The sequence below is a fragment of the Pterocles gutturalis genome, unplaced genomic scaffold, assembly GCF_000699245.1.
Source record: "Pterocles gutturalis isolate BGI_N339 unplaced genomic scaffold, ASM69924v1 scaffold3273, whole genome shotgun sequence".
NCBI classification, from domain to species: Eukaryota; Metazoa; Chordata; class Aves; order Pterocliformes; family Pteroclidae; genus Pterocles; species Pterocles gutturalis.
The window spans coordinates 1-16862 of record NW_010125256.1 but is presented as its reverse complement, the minus strand read 5'-3'; the positions used below and the strand labels follow the sequence as shown (position 1 = coordinate 16862).

Sequence of the window (16862 nt, the reverse complement as noted above, 5' to 3'; positions counted from 1 at the left end):
AGCATTAAGACAAGACCTAAATCCAGACAAGTAGTGTGTGTTTGCCGTGTTCATGAACAAACCATGACATTCATCCAAAAGCAAGTGCAGTCCATTCTTTTAAAGTTCTTTAGAAAAAGAGAAAAAAAAAATCCCAAAATAGGAAATTTTCTGGCATGGAACAAGTGCAAAAAAAAGTTTGCCAGCTGTGTGAAAGCAGTACACACGCTTGCAGATTCTGCTGTCTCTGGCGACGAGTGTTTTGGGGACGTACCCACCCTGCTTTATTGTGAATGCAAATACCTCCTGGAGGCAGCAACTGCTCCGGCCACTCCGCTCACCCACAGCTTCTGCAAACCAGTGCTCCCGTCAGTCAGCTGGAGGCTGGCTGGGGCCTCCTCCTTGGTTCAGGCAGAAATTGTATTGAAACTTTTCTTCTCCAGTTTTATAAAAATAAATTTAGACTTTCTTCTTCTGTGTAATACTGGCACAAAGGAAAATGTTTTCTCACAAAAAGAGTTGGCTTGTGTGGTGGCCTTAAGACAAATGTTGCAAGTCCTGTTTTCCCCTCTAACAGGGGCTCTCACCTTCCTAAGCTAATGTGCAAAACAGTAACAAACATATTCCAGTCCATATTGTTCTGTAAGTCCATGTCAGTCTGTCCACGGGCCACTGCAAGGGAGGAGAAGCACACCTCTGGCTGCAATCCTCCAAATGCTCATTTTGCATTTCGGCCTCAAATATTGTTCCAAGTTGAATACTGATACACTCCTCTGCTGTGATTCTGTAATACTGGGTGGCAGAAAGGTAGAAAGGTGCCGTTCTTCACCGGTTCTCCTCCCGGGGCCCTGCACTCCCTTCACACTGTGATGTTGCCTGGCCGGTTGCTCCGGCCTCCGCGTTTGGCAGCTCTCAGGAGTGTCAGACTGCAACGGCTCCTCATTTTCACCTTCCCCTTAGCTGAAGCTTTTTTCCGCAGGATGAAATCGAAGTTGACATGGCTGTTCATGGCGTAGAACACGTTGGCGTTGTCCGGGAGCACCAGCTCTGCAAAAGAGTGACCGGAGGAAGCATTAATCTGCAGTATTGCATGTAGCAGAAGGAAAGCCAAGAGAGAACAGGGGCGGGGGGTGACCAGACAGCATGGAGGCAGCTCCCTGTCCTTGTCCTGTCCTGCTCGGCCTCGTCGGCCAAAGCTGCGTGGGGTGGCACCCACACAGCAGTCCCACAAAAAAAGGGGGAGCGAGGTGGCAGAGGAGGGGAGATGGAGAGCAGGCCCAGAGCAAGAGGAGGCTGTCCCAATCTGGGCCCCGATCCCTGGGGAGAGCATGCCCTGGCCCCGACCCCCACAGCAGGCTGGGCCCAGGAAGAGAAAGAGAGTGGCTGCTCTTTGGTCAGAGCTTGTACGAAGGGCTGTCCGGCAACTCGGGAACAAGCTCTGCCTGTGTGAAGTGATACGCTGACAGGGTGTGATAAACCATCCCCGCGTAGCAGGTACGAGGGGGGTTATTCTCGCTGGCAGCTGTGACAACATGTCCCTGACATTTCTGACATTGCGTCACATTTTTCTTTCCTCCAGCAGAACTTTCCAAGCAGCAGCAGAGTTTTCTTCCCTACCTTTGTTCTCAGATATGATCTGCACGAGTTCATAATCCTCGGCTGTGTCAGATTCCAGGTTGTGCTTCAGCATCACCCTCTGGATGACAGCAGGAGTTTTGTCTTGGCTTGTTAGCTTGAAAGAGAGAGTTGCAATGAGAGATTCTGCTTGTTCACTCTATACAATGACTTAATATCCAGCAAAAGCCTGCCTTTCTGCGGGCCGTTTGGTCAGAGAACTGAAAAAATTTGATAGGTCACTAACAGAGTAGTAGGCACTGTTAGATACTAAAACATGGTATTTGTGACATTTGGTGGTGGTGTTCTTTTCGTTCAAGATGACAGACGCTGTACTAGAAGAGACAACAGTAACTCACAGCATCTGATCTCCTCCACAAACACTTTGAGAGGTAAGACATTGCTCTCACTAGCCAGAAAAGTCCACATAAATAACTGCCCCATCTGCTGTTTGCAGATATTAATTAATCTGCACTCTCCCCTGCTAAATACTTTCTTTGAGATCCTGCAAAAATTTTTGGCTTTGTAACGGGGTTTATGGTCTGCTGTGGAAGTGGCTCTGGCTCCCTCCAGAGCCGTGCACGGTCACAAGGAAGATTTGTCACACCAGTAGCCGAATTTATCAGGCCCTTAGGGAGCAGCTCTTTGCCATTTGGGGAGGTCAGACCATTACAATCACAAGGTACCCAAACATGCTAAGAAGTGCCTCTGGGTGTTTGGTGCCCACAGGCCCTGAGGGACCGGGGGGGTTTGCTCAGTGGGGGAGTGTCTGTCAGTTGTCTGCAGAGATGGTGTGCAGGCGAGTCACGTCACCCAGTGCCCAGTGCCAGCCCTGTGCTGCCTTGGCCATTGGCCCGGCACTGCCAGAACCCCTCCGCAGAACCAGCATGTGGGGAAACACCTGGATACTGGTTGCTGCTGGTCTGGCAACGTTTGCCCCAGAGAGAAGCGTAATGAAAGGGCTTGTCAGCCTCCTCCGGTACAGCTCCCTGTTTCCAGAAACCAGCTCCTGAGGAAAGCTTCTCCAGGGAAAACTTGGCACGTGGCATCTTGTGTCAAAACTCGCACACAAATTCCAAGCTAGACAAAAAGCAGCTAGTGCTTGCAGAAGGGCAGCAGCAGAAAAGCCTGCACTCGATCAGGACATTTTGCTTGGAACTTGTTGATAAAATGAAAACTTTAATTTCAAGACCAGAAACTTCCACAAAGATGCTATTCTCAAATCTCTCCTTCATACCACGCTCCCCATATTTTGAATTGTAACTTGTGTCGTTTTCCCTTCCAAGCCAGGTTGGATTAGTTGGCTCAGTGAATAGGTAGGTGTTCTCAAAACTTAAAAGCACCATTTACTTAAGTCATCCTGGATGAAAACACCACCACCAGCAGCAGCATTTTGCTGCTCCACACCACTCACCACGATGCTCTTGTACATATTGCCATTGTCGTCTTCTACGCTGATGCGGATGATGCACATGTCTTCGTTCTGCTGGTTGTAAACTGGGAACAGTGCTTTTGAGGTAGTGGGTGTCACGGAGACAGAGCTCTTGTTGGATGACGGCAAGGTAGAGGGTGAGGTTAAAGATGACACCCCTGAGGAAGATGTCTCCATGGTGGAGGAAGTGAAGGAGGAGGATTCAGAAGATTCAGAGAGCTACACAACAAAAAGAAAGAAAAACACAGTTATAAACTGGACATTTTGTATGTCTGTGTGTATCATTCTGGAGGAAGAACTTGAGAAGACAGAAGGCACATACAAAAACTGCAGCCAGCTACATGCTGCCAAGCAGTCTGGCAGTGGTATTCCCTGCCTCCAGAAAAGGTGAACTTCACTTGACTAATTTCACCATTTTAATGAAAACTTATTTCCTTGCTCTTGCCTCTCCGAAAGAGCAGGCCAGGAGGTGGCAGCAGATACAACGAACAGAATCAGGCTGTGGGCAACCAGCCAGGGAACGGGACGGAACAGAGCACCAGCTCTGGGTGAAAATACGGATACTGCTCCCTGCCTGCCACTTCTCCTTGAATATTCTTTCCTCGATGGAAACTGTCCCCTTCCTTCCCCTGCTGCTCAGGCTTTTACCTTTCTCTTCATCTGCCTTGCTCAAAAACTGCTGTGAGGATCTTCCCTCTCCAATTTCCTTATCGAAATCACTGGAACAACTGCTCCAGCTAAACAGTTTAAGCAATTTATGGATGTCAGTGTCTGGGACCTCGTGCTTCATTTTATTTAAGAACATGTAGTACAATTCAATTTAAAATACCCATAGGCTAAACCCCAACACTCTTCAGCAAAACATCCCTCAAAAGGGCTTCAACAATACAGTTAACACAATTTAGTTCACAAAGGAAGAGCCTGTGGGAAAGACACCCCTGATGTGTGCCCCATCAGATCCCTTCTGCTGGTTTCCTGTCCTTGTAGTTTGTCTCTCTGGCTATCAGCACACGCCCGGCCCATCTGCTCTCAGCAGGATCGCTCACAGCATTAGCGTTATTCTCATTTTGCTGTGGGCTGTCCCAGCTGCCTGTGTGCAGGGTTGTAGGGCTTCGCTTTCTCTGCAAAGCAAGGGATTTGGTGCTGCGCTAGTTCAGGGTAAGTTGCCAGCCCCGCATGCTCAGAGCAAGCAGGCGCGCGGGCGGAGGTGCAGCAGCACCGCACACCAACTTCACCAGCAGAATTAAACTGAGCCAAGGCCAGGTGTTCATCGTGGCAGCAGGGGGGCAAATCTGCAGGGCTGGTGAGCTCTGACCAGCTCTGCCCTTACCTGCCTATCGCTCGGTGAGCTGCTCCTGCTCTGCCTTCCCCAGGATTATACTGTCACTAACGCACGTGAGCTTTTCCACCCTGAAATCAGCTTTGCCAGAGTGCAGGCCCAGCTTTACTGCTGCTAAAGTCAAACTTCCTTTTCCACCTACAGCTGATTGACCATGATGCACACGGCAGCAGGCTGCAAACTGCAGAATAACTCATCAAACCCAAGTTAGACGAGGAGGAAATGACTAGCTCTTGATTTTACTCCTCTTCAGCTGATCCCGGCTCCTGTTTCATTTGCTTTAGTCTGTGGGGGCTTATAAATCCTCTTGTCCACATCATGCTGCCATGTGTTGTGAACGAGCCTAACGCTTGGGCTTTTCGCTGCACTTCCCACAGACTCAAAGGCAGAAACACTGCGAGCCTGCCCCTTCCCACTCAAAAAGCACAACGAGGGACTGAAAAAAGAATTAACCTTGTGCTTCTCCATGGCCTCACCTAAACCAAAACCACCACCAGGCACCACAAGAAAATCTGGTTTCAGGGAAGGAGAATTTCAGTGTGCCTTGTATCTCGGCAACTTAAAAGGCATTGTGCAAAAATGCCGACTGAATTGCTTCCATTTTTCCACATTTCTTTCTTGATCCTTTCCATTACACTAAAAGCAATGCTCTAGTCAAGACCAACAGGCTTGGACAAGTGCCTAAGGCCTGTCTGCAGAGTCAACAGTCTCTCACAAGCTATTTATGTTGGCAACAAGGCCCAGACCATACCTTTTTCTGAGACTCTTCAGGAGTGCCAGCAGGCTCATCGGGAACACCGACGGACTCATTAGGAACATCGGTGGAGTCATCAGGAGTGCCAACAGACTCATCAGGAGTGCCAACAGACTCATCAGGAGCGTCGATGGCAGTGACATAGGAGTTGTCAGTTTCAGAGTGATTGAACTCACATGAGGAAACACTGGCAGAGTCTGTGCTTTCACCAGAGCTCCCACCTGGAGCAGCTTGGGGTTGTTCTTTGATGGGTGTGCTACAGGTTGTGGGTGATACTTCGGAGCCTTGAAACAGTCTAGTATAGAAAAGAAAGCATGACAGTAAGTGAAAGCAGAACAGAGCAGAGCAAAGCTGTCACTTGGCTCAAATCTCTTATGTATTTTTTTATTTTCCTATCTTGAATGGACTATTGTTTTCATTTCCTCCGTGTTGTTTATATGGTTTGTCAAGAGCATGTGTTACACACTAACGCAATACCTCCTTGACCTAGCAAACCCACCAGCTGCAAGGCCAGAATCAGGGCTAATGCCCAAGTATCACAGAAGAGACTCTTCTTCAGTCTGTTGAATTTTCAGACTCACTTGCGAGGAAATGATTGTTTGTAAACCCGATGCATTTCCAAACCAAGGGAGGAGGTGCACGTTAGAGACATGGCAGCTGGCTCCACCTCATGTGCTCCTGCACACTGCTGCCACACCCTGGTGCATCTCACACAAAGCAGCTCCAGACCTACTCAAGACCTACACCATGAGTAAGTGAAACAGTGTGTGAAAGGTCACGCATGGCCAGACACCTGGCAAAGGCCTTCAAAAGGCAAATTCATCCCCACTGCAAATTCTTTTGCTCATTAAAGGTGCCACAGATACCACAGAGACTGTTCTCTCCAACAGTCTGAATGGAGATGTACACACTGAGGAGATCACAAGGAAGTGTAAATCATAGGCTCTCCCTCTCCGAGACTCATTTCTAAATGCAGGTCAAATAAACTTAGAGGAGCATCAAAGGGAACAGACTTGAGGTAGAGAAGCAAGGTGAATTAGATGCCACATCAGCATGCTGTTAATGATTTAAAACAAGTGTCACTGGTGTCACTCACTGTTGCTGGGATGAATTATGCCAGTCTTTTCTACAGTATTAATTTGCAAAATACACTCAGAGTACAGATGAAACAATTCTTTAGATATAGACTGCACAGTGGAAGGGAGACACAAATGAGAGAGGCCACCCAAGAGTTCAGGCACTGAACACTGATTTTTTTTTTTTTATATATCAGAACTCAAAACTCTGGATTGAAAACCTCTATTCTTCTTTCAGACCCTAGCCTGCAGTAGCGTAGACTTGAAGTAAACAGCTACTGGCTATTCTGAGGAAACTAGGTACAAGAACCAAGCAGGGAAGGAGAGCTAAGAGCTGACAGCGCTGTTAAAGTCATCATTTCCCCCCTCGTCTTGAGCATGCCACTGGTATGTGGGAGTCCCTTTATATCTCTTCTTGCATCAGGGTCAAATTTCTCACCTTTAAGATATTTTTACTCCAGGCCTTGATCTCTGCTGTTACTCCCTGCAGCTTTCCTTGAATTGCTGCTGGTCTATCGCTTCCTGTGTCTGCTTAGCTGCATGCCCCTGTTCTCCACCCACCTCCTGTTTGAATCCTTAACAATATTAAGACTAACTTGGACCACATCCTCAGGATTTTTTTCCTTCTCTAACTTGAAGGCAGTTAGACAGATTGTTTCCATTATCAAATGCCTTTTTGCTAACCTTAATTTTCATATTGAAATCCCGCGAGGAATTTTTGCATGTGTATAGCAAATTAGACTAATAACAGGCCAGACTTTCTCGTCATTTACTCTGTTTTGCTTCTACAGTCAGGGAAGTTATTATGCAATAGGTATTGAATCTATAATAGAGCACTAAAACTGTTCCTTTTTCTGACACCTTAGGAAGACTTGTTTCTTTCTAATCTCTTTCATCATTAATAATCCTCACAACTACTTATAACAGTTTCAGGCAGAAGTATGCATTTCTAGCTGATGGTGTCTCCTTAAAGTAAGGCAGTGGTCTGGATCCCCAGCCAAGTTTTTCAGGTGGTGAAATGAGCACTGCTTGTTCAATGTATTCAGGTTTATATTAACACACCAAGTGCCCCTCGCTCTCATACTCACAGGCTGAACCTCTTCACCATGCTTTTCCGATATTTTGGTGATGTGGTGCTAGCGTCAGTGGCTGCTTCAATCTCACGTGAAAGGCTGTAACTGCAGAGCAGAGGACACTGGGTTAATTTTTACAGACAATACTAGTAGTTACGTATCTCAAAATTCGAGAAACCTTCAGTTATCCCCACTTCACAGAAGGTTGCAACCCCATGAAGAGGAACATAGCTCTGTCCACATTTTACCATGGTGAAGGGGATGTTTCACTTCTTTATAACAGTTTTGAAAACTAGTGCTTTCTTGGATGGCATTAATAATTTTATTTAAAAAAAATCAATAAACTATTTAACATGTGAATCTTGGTTAAGCTGACATTTTTTTTACTACGACTCAGTACAATGCACTATGTAACCGTGCTTACACTCTTAGTGCAGCAGAGTGGTATTCAGGTACCTAGTGGAGATATTAAAATGCCATAAATAAATTGCCTTGGGTTGGTCTAGCAGCACGTGCAGTAGCACAGAACTCAGCAGGGCTGCAAAGCCCACCCCAAACACCCAGGAGACATTGATCTGGTGAGTACTCAGTGAGCTCTGCGTTGCCTTGGCTCCCTGCTGCCCACATCCACCAGCCCAACACTCAGCGACTGCATCTTGACGTCCCTTAAGCATGTGTCCGGGCGTACAGACAGCCCAGACACAACAGACTTAGATTTCAAAGTCAGAAGCCTGATTTCCAATCTCAAAACTAAACCCTGCTAAGTGTTTAAGAGGTTTTCTCCAGCTGTTCAGCAGAAGGCAGATGTATTTCCACTCTCCTTGAGCAGGAGCGTGTGTAAGTTCCTGTAGGAAGAGAGCTGAAGGCTGATATAACCTACCTGTGGGGGGTGTGGGGTGGGAAAAGCCTGCTTTGCCAGCTGCACCGAGAACCTACCTCTCATCCTCAGTTAAATTCTGCTGTCTCTTGAACCACTGGATGAATTTTTGGTCTGGTGTCATGCAATAGCTGTTACATGCAGATTGCAAGAGCTTAATTTTGGCAATGACTTCAAATTCCTAAGAAAATAATCAAATAGGAATTCTACTTAGAAAACAAGATAAAGACAAACAGATTCATTCATATACTAAACACATGCAATAACAGATCCAGGGCAAACTTAGTTTGACCTGAAGTGCAGTTTCAGTTGAGTAACTACTTCAAGAAGGGCAATGACTTCAAATTCCTAAGAAAATAATCAAATAGGAATTCTACTTAGAAAACAAGATAAAGACAAACAGATTCATTCATATACTAAACACATGCAATAACAGAAGTGCAGTTTCAGTTGAGTAACTATTTCAAGAAGCAGTTTTTCAAACAATTAAGTCTTTTTTTTTTCCTCCCAGCATCCTAATGTGCATTGAAATGTGAACATTTTATCACACACACACAAATTAGAAGACAAACTGAAGGAATCACACCTCACACAGAGCTTTTCCCAATGTCGTGGTTTTAGGAGGACAGTCTTTTGTTAAACAGCTGGTGGGCTGAGGCAGGGACAGGGAGGGTATCTCCTTATTGGTATTCTGAGCTGTGCAGTTGTACATACAAGGCAAGCCCAAGAAGTGGTTTTCAAAGCTGGGAGCAGCTGAGGGAAGGAAATGGCTCCATCACAGCCAAATCCAAGTCTGCTTTCAGACCCCCAAGTGGAGATCTGGCACTGCTTCATTCAGACAGATGTAACCCTCATGCCATTACTTCTACATAGCTACTTATCTCTGAAAAACAAGGCTCAGGCTGAAAGCAAAGACTGACAGCATTTATATCTCAGTTCGCTCTCTACAGCCTTCTACCTACAATAGTTTACTGCAACAGAAGGACGATGTTTACAAACTGCATTTTCTGGAAAGCAAAGGTCTCATGCCACCAGGTCTGATTTGCTCTCAACACTAAAAATCACAGAACATTCAGCTTACCTTTCGCTTCTTCTCAAAATTTATCAGTCCACCCTGTTGGAAGGAAAGAGAAGGGATCAGAGTAGAAGGGCACATGCTCAGCTGAATTTAATCACAAACAGGAAAAAGCAGCAACACTAATATAAAGCACAGATCTGCCCTGAGCGAGGGCCTTCTAAAAATGCCTGTTTCCAGATCTGCTAAAAACCACAGCACTCCTATGTCCGAGTCTCCAAAGGATAGCTTTCCTCATGGCCTAAATGGCAGTCTGCCAAGAAGAAAAGCCCACTACAAGAACGCTCATGAAAGCTGTGTCAGGATCGGGTCTGAAGAATGCTAGTGGGATTTTGCATACAAGAAACAAATTTGGCTTTTGCCTGTGCTGTGAGTTTAGCCGTGTGCCCGGCGTGTTCCAGAAATACTGACTGAACACAAAGCGTGGACAGAAGGGAAACTGCCAAAAAGAAAATGGACATATAGCAGCCTTATGCAGTCCTGCTTTAATGCACTTCTGCAAAACAAACAACAACCAAACCAACCAGCAACCAGTACCAGCCCAGGGAGAAGTGTACTTGACCATTCTTATCATAAACATCAACACCAGCAGAAGGAAGGTTGAGCACCTGCAGCATGGATCCTCAAGCATCTGCTTTAATGGGGCAAATTGAAACAAACACCTTTGAAAACTGGCTCCATCCTCAGTCTCTGTTAAACAACCAGAGCCTCTTGCAATCCTTTTTTCCTTCCTATGCTAAATTGGTTTCCCCTGCTTGTTCAGCTAAAGAGAAAAAAGTCTTTAATGACTTCAGGGCTCACACACATCTGAGTCAATACTGAAGCACTTCAGTGATCAGTCTGAAGAGCTGAATTCATGGTTCTGTGTATTTTACCAATGATTCACAGAAATCTTTACACCTCAAATGTTGTTTTCAGAAAAATAAAACAGAATAACGCAAAGCCCATTTTCTCACCTAAGAGAACAAGACACAATACAATGCCAAACTTGTCCCTCGAGATAACTGCACTCCAGTTCATACAAGATTCTTATTGCTAATAAAACTGCATATTGCCGCCTCTGTTTTTTTGAAAACAGATTTCTCCATTTTTAAGAACTGCACAAGAATCGAGCAGAAGACACAGGAACAGACACACTCAGTGGCAGCAAGGCAGGGAGGATATTTAGGATTCAAAAAATTGCCCCAAATTACCTCGATATAGTCCTGCAGGGCTGTGTCAAGCATGATGAGATCAGTGAGGAAGGTACCAAGATAAGGTACCGTGCCTTGCATTACTCCCTGCAAATGATCAGAGCAATGTTGGATTAATTGACTGAGAAAACATAATAATTAGAATGCTAGAATACTCCTGTGTAAAAAAAAGAAATAAAAGTAGTCTGCTTAACCAAAGAGCAGCCTTATAAATTGTGTTTCTTTCATTATACCCTCCTCAGTGTCTAATCTAGAATTTAAATCAAATTCTAATGAGCACGAGATGCTCTCGTAGATAGTGCCAAGTGGTTTTATATTACAATCCTGCAATCACACACCGATTCCTAACAGTGGGTCACCAGGAAAACCAGCTTGTGGATGCAGTATTGAGTACCAGGGACAGGGTCCCTTGGTTACCTGCTACAAGAGAAAGCACTGGGGAACGGTCCTGGATCACCTATGTACACAGTACCTCTCTCTGCTTCATTCCAGTGGAGTTTTACTTATTGATACTGTTATAGCATGTGACGGTCAAGTCAAATCAAGTCACAGTTTTTTTCTCCAAGAAGTGACCATCTTCCCCAGCTATTCACTGCATTTTAAGAGTAACCATTCCAATTTTAAACCTTCTAGACTGCTAGCAGTTCTCGAGTTCAGGCTGTTTCTACATTTGTGAAGGAAATACTTGGTTCTACCACCCAAAAGAACCTGTACTTTGTCAAACTAAAAGACAAATAAAAAATATATTCAGCACTTTTGCCTCTCTAGCCCTGTTTTCTCTCCCCCTGTCCTTTTAAATCTCTGCCGTCTTTGAGACAAAAGCCATTTTCACCAGCAGACGGGAAACTGGACACACTGTACAAAGCAATCTCTGTAAAAGTCTGTGCAATTTTCAAGCTGGTATGTCAGAAGCTTCATGAGCTTGTTCAAAAGTCAATGTGAATTCTGCTCTGACCAGAGCTAATTTTCTTTACCACAAGAATCCCAATATTTACATTACATATTTTACTACATGAACGTTGTGTGGCTTTCCCTGTGTTTCTCTCTAAAGGGTAACAAAAGCAGCTAACGGAATTCTTTCTTGATAGAACAGAAACAAGATAGTTGAAAATGATGAGCATATGTTTATATTCATCAATCCTTTCTTACTCTTTTATATGACAGGTTTAGATTTGAAACTAAGGCCAAACCCTTTGCTCAGCATCCAGCCCAAATAGCTGGTTGGGATGTGAAGCAAATACAAGTGGGAAGGGGAGCAGCACACCTATACACCCACTGATCCCCTAGCAGGGGACAGGAGAAGATTGGCACCAGGCAACAATAACCCCTGCGTACATCCACTGGATCCTGAAATCGTTGAGCATTCTCAGCATCGGACCACGGAACACGCTGGCTAGGCTGATGCTTTGCGTATCCACTTCCTCCAGCACTTCAGCATGCAGACGGGCGTTACCGGAGTGAAAGGACAGCGGGGTTGCACTGAAAACCTTGGCAGCTCAGTGTGGGCTATACAGCACGTGCTGGGTGCAGCACGAATCCCCCTTTGCAATTGTTCCTGTACACAGATGTATGCATGTGTGGGATTTTATATATATATATATATATATGTGTGTGTGTGTGTGTGTGTGTGTATATGCACACACATTACCTGCTTACTATGATCCACACCATAAGGGAAATACAGCTTTGGGTGTATATTTGCAGTGACATACGTTCCAACAGCGTATTCAGTCTAAACCTTTCGGTTCACTTGCTTTGTATCAGCTAATCAACAGCATTGATGTGATTGTTTTTCTTTACAGAGGGCACATTCAAGGGCACTACCTACTGCACACTCACTTTGTTAAATACCTTTCTAGATTTTGCTGCTTACATAATTCAACAATTATGGTTAATCATGTTACCAGTTCAAAAAGGGGAGGAAAGGACCCCAAACACACCATATCTTTTTGAAGCTGCAGTCGTCTCTGGGTCCTTTTCTGATTTTCTTTCACACTGCTGTCCAGATTCGCAAATTTGGATGTTCCTTCCTGTAAGGGAATTAAAAGGCAATTAATGCAGGAGCTAAGTGGTAAGTGGGCAACTATGTTTGTGTAAACTAATTGCAAATACATTTAAGGCAATACATTTTACATTTAAGGCAAGCGAGGCCAGCAAAAATATTTGCTGTGCAGGTACATGCAAGCATACATACGCGTGCTAATTTTCTGGGACTCATACACCAAAATTGGACCATAAGGGGATTTTTCTGCAAATTAGCTCTACTCCAGCCAAAGCTAAGTGCTGTTGAAAATCTCCTGAGATTTTAAATCAGAGAAGCTTAGATATACTTCAGGTGTCCAACCAAATGCTTCTCTGAACTCTAATCTGGATACTCTTGACCTCAGGATTTCTGTTTAATTTCCTAATCAGGACTGCTACGAGTAAACATCTCTATCTTATGTAATGCTTTTTCTTATGCCACAACACAGAGATCCAGCACCTATCCTCAGTGGCTTATTGACTAATCCAAAATCAGGCAGGAAAAGGAAGTAATAGGTTTTAGTCTCCACAATTCAAGCTTTCCTATGAATGGATGAGCTATTTCACAACCAATCTGTAGCCTTTCTTTCCCTGGATCTATATGGGATGCTAGGAGTGACTGTTATTTTTTCCAGTGGTTGGATAGATGGGGCACAAATCATTATCATTTAAGAGGCACAAAACATCAGCCTGCACTTGTAAAGATCCTCTCATTACAGCATTTACTTCCCTCAGTCACAGTTAATGACCAGATCACTCAAACTGTATTTCCTTCCTCGGCTGAAAAACAGGAGCAGATGAAAAACGAGTGTTGTCTCCATGTCTTCAAGATGGCAAAAGTAAACTTGAGATTCCCTAACAGCAGCCAGCGAGCAGGCACAGAAGCTAAAACTGAAGCTCTCAGCAGAGCCCTTGTTTGGGGAGGTGAGAACACAGTGCTCCTCCTCCGTGCTGGCCAACGTGTTTCATATGGCATTTTGTCTGCTCTGCACTTAAATTTGCAGGATAGATAGGCAAGGTCAAACACGGCTTCCCCAGAGAGCCTATTTATAGCGAAACAAAACAAAGACATTAAGGATTCAGTGGACATTAGTCCCCCAATCGTTACAAAACAATCCAATATGAGAAGCAGGAGAGAGGTTCTAGCGATTCTGTGGAATTTTTCTCCTCTCACTGCTTTCAGAATGTTTTGCAAATCTCCTTATGGCAGCTGGAGAGAGTGATTTGCTGAGAGCCAGGTCTGGGCTCAAATTGAGTTGTTTTGTCTTTTCAATATTTAGTTTAAAAAGCTGTTCTGAACACACATTTTCCCTCTATGTTTATTATTGTCTCACCTGCTTTAAAATTTAGCTACTGCTGTTAATAAATGGAAGATAAAACAGACTGACAGGTTTGAATGTGTTCACCCATCATTCCCGAGCAAAACACAGTTTCGGATACCAAGGCAAGGGAGTAAGGTACAAATGCCAGATTGACTGGATAGAACTGCCAAAAAGTAAACTTGCTGGCCAGTTTATAGAAACTTTTCTATGGAAACAGAAAAAATCTGCCACAAACATTCCTTAAGTTTTTACAGAATATAACCTTTCCCTTCTATTCTTCCTCACTCCTTTCAAGCTCTTGAGCTTGTTGGGGTTTGCCCAGGAGAGCGCACAAGTCAAACCGTTTCAGACAGAGCCTGCTTTGTTGTCCATCTGGCCACACACAGAGCAGGAAGCCTGTTCCTTTGAAATTCCCAGCCCTGTTTTCTATTTCTGAGAAAGGTGAGGGATAGTTGGATAAACATCTTGGTTTAATTCCTCAGCTGAAGCTAAGTGGCATTGTTCCAGTGAAGTCAAAAGCACTACAGTGGTGCAACCCAGTTGAGAATCTTGTTTGGAGTTGCTCTGCTCTCATGGGTGCAAGCCTGAGCCTTTCCAGGGCTGCTCAGAGGCTGCAGTGGTTCATCAGTCTACGCAGAGCAGTATAAAGCCAAAGTGTTATTTCGTACCTCATCCCTGTAAAATGACACTGTGCAGCACGTCTTCACTCTGGTTGTGGCTCCAGTGCTATCACAGGTACAACACGGTGCACCCTGCTATTCTTGAGCTGGACATCAGCGTGCCCAGAGGAGTTCAAGGGATCCTGACCTGCTCTCTTGTGACCAAGGCCACACAGAATCTGCGCTGCTGCAGCCTGCTGTGTGTGGGTATTTGCGCTCAACAGGCTACTGCTAGTGCAGGTTCTTTCAGGAAGAACAAAATCACCTCAGACAGCAGTTCAGGGGGAGATGAGCTTTGGCAGCCGGTTAGAAAAAGGGCTACCCTCAGCTCTGGTTGAGATCACAAGCCTTGCGACCCAAGCTAATTCTCACCTTCATTAGCAGCTCCCTGCTTGTCAAATAATTGTCATGGTCCGAGAAGATATCAGACAGCTCTTCGAATATCAGCATTGTGTCCCTGCACAGGAAAAGATTAAATCATTGAGGTTATTAGTAAGCACTCCAAATCAGATGAGATTACTATTTTTTCTCATGAATCGGTAACAGTTGGGCATATAAAGGATAACACCACCAATATGCATCCAATGAGATGCTGCACATCTACTAGGAACCTTCCTAGAATCTTCTGGTACTCCCAGTAAAGTCAGGCCTTATATGACAGCATCACAAATAAATGCCATAGGTATGCAGACCCCAAGCAGGGTTTTCAATCGCACCACAGGGTATGAGATTCTTGTAAGAAAGTGGATAAATGGGTACACAGGAACAGAACAATAGCTGTGAGAGATATCCTAAGCACTTCATTTTTGCCCTGTTCCATGCACTTGGGAAAGCTCAGAGCATTTAAGTGTACAAGTCCCTCCCTATTCCCCACTACTATAAACACAAGACAGCAAGATTTTGATCAGGAACAGGAAAATGGGGCAGCGGAAGGAAAAACCCACCTCTCTCTGGGGGAAACACAGAAGTATACTGCGTGGCAGAGTGAGATTTTTCTTTATCTAAGGCAAAGGAAAGAAATCTACTCTTCCCAAGCTGGACGAGAAGAACACTATCTTTCTACACAGAGATTTCTGGTGTCTGTTTGGCGTGCAGTAAATATGTCAGCTGCACAAAAAGGTATTCCCTGCAAGAAACACTGTCTTCAATACAGAGTTGGATTTTGTATTTTGGGGATATATTTTAAGGAAATGTCAGGACCAGGACAGAATTTAGTGAGGGTTTGTAGCAACCTGGACCTCTTCCAGCTTCACGGGAGAGAAGACAACATTCAAATATCATGGTGCCCTTTGGGTGACCTTCTGAGAACAGTGTGCATGAGCTAGGCAAGTAGCTAGTCCACAGTTTTTGAAAATAGGTTATGGAAGATCCAGTATGCTATAAAGGACAGAAGAGACCTAGTATCCCCGAAGGCAGGTTGTCCCCTCAATATGAAAGAGGAGCTCACAGCAGTCAGACCAAAAATAGGAGCTTGAGCCTCACAGGAATGAGAGGTTCTTCTAAGAGAACAGATGTCCATGAGGGAGCAGAATAGGAAGACTGAGAAGAACACGATTAAAAGAAAGAGCACTGAGCCTTTTGCGTTTGTCTGGGGCTACCACCGGAGCGGAGGGGGAGGCTTACTTTGGAACACAGGCCCACGTCTTCTTCAGCCGATAGATGGAGTTGGACTGCAGGGCTGAAATGATGGCCTTCAAGGAGGAAAAATTCTTCAGGATCCTACATTCCTGTGAAAGGAGTGGTTAGAAATACAGGAGCATTAAATGTCAGCGTTACAAATACGTTAGTACTCTGCTGTTTGACCGGTGTCATGCTTGCTACACATTCTCACTGCTAAGCAGGCAGCTGTACAAATACTGAGCATCAAAAATCTCACTCCCCCCTCCAGCCACAAAACACTTTATGGGCTTTGGCATGTATACCTTGTTTTCCTCACTTTTATGTATTTGGGGTGATGTTGCAGTGTTACAGTTTCCAATTCTCCTAGTAAAAATAAAAGGTGAACTGAGTTCATGAAGTCAGGCTAAAAAGCACAAATGTTACACTTGAAAAGCTCTTTATGGTTACCAATCCCCTTTAGCCTTTAGGGGAAAACCCAGGCTTTGCCTCTTTGTATGTGGTATTTAAAATGTAAACCCTCAATCATCTAAGTGACAATATAGACATGCAAAGGAATAACCTGTTATTCAAGTATGTGTTAAAGAGAAAAACCTTCCCAGCTTTTACAAAGCTGGGATCAAATCCTAACAGAGAGACTGGTTCATGAAGATTTCTTACGCAGCTTCCCTGTGGCAAAAGCTTTGATGGAAAAGGATACTGAAAAACTTAATCCTCAAAAAAACCAGCACACATTCCTGGTCAGGCAGATAGAAGCAGGAAGAAAGGGGAAAGTCTGGCCTGTGACTCTTCAAGGAACTCAAGGATGGCCGAGCCCAGAGAGTCGTGGT

The 16862-nt window shown here is 44.7% G+C and overlaps 1 protein-coding gene across 1 annotated transcript; it reads right to left on the bottom strand.

Annotated features, from left to right (window-relative positions):
* Positions 1 to 838: 838 nt before the first annotated feature.
* Positions 839 to 16145, bottom strand: RGL1 (ral guanine nucleotide dissociation stimulator-like 1; the record flags this gene model as incomplete). The annotated part of the gene is made up of 11 exons (XM_010078482.1): positions 839 to 1026; positions 1597 to 1711; positions 3008 to 3244; positions 5209 to 5413; positions 7283 to 7372; positions 8204 to 8325; positions 9226 to 9258; positions 10413 to 10499; positions 12353 to 12442; positions 14788 to 14872; positions 16039 to 16145. Coding segments are annotated over 11 exons (1359 nt in total), but the record flags the coding sequence as incomplete, so codon positions are not given.
* Between the last annotated feature and the right edge of the window lie 717 nt (positions 16146 to 16862).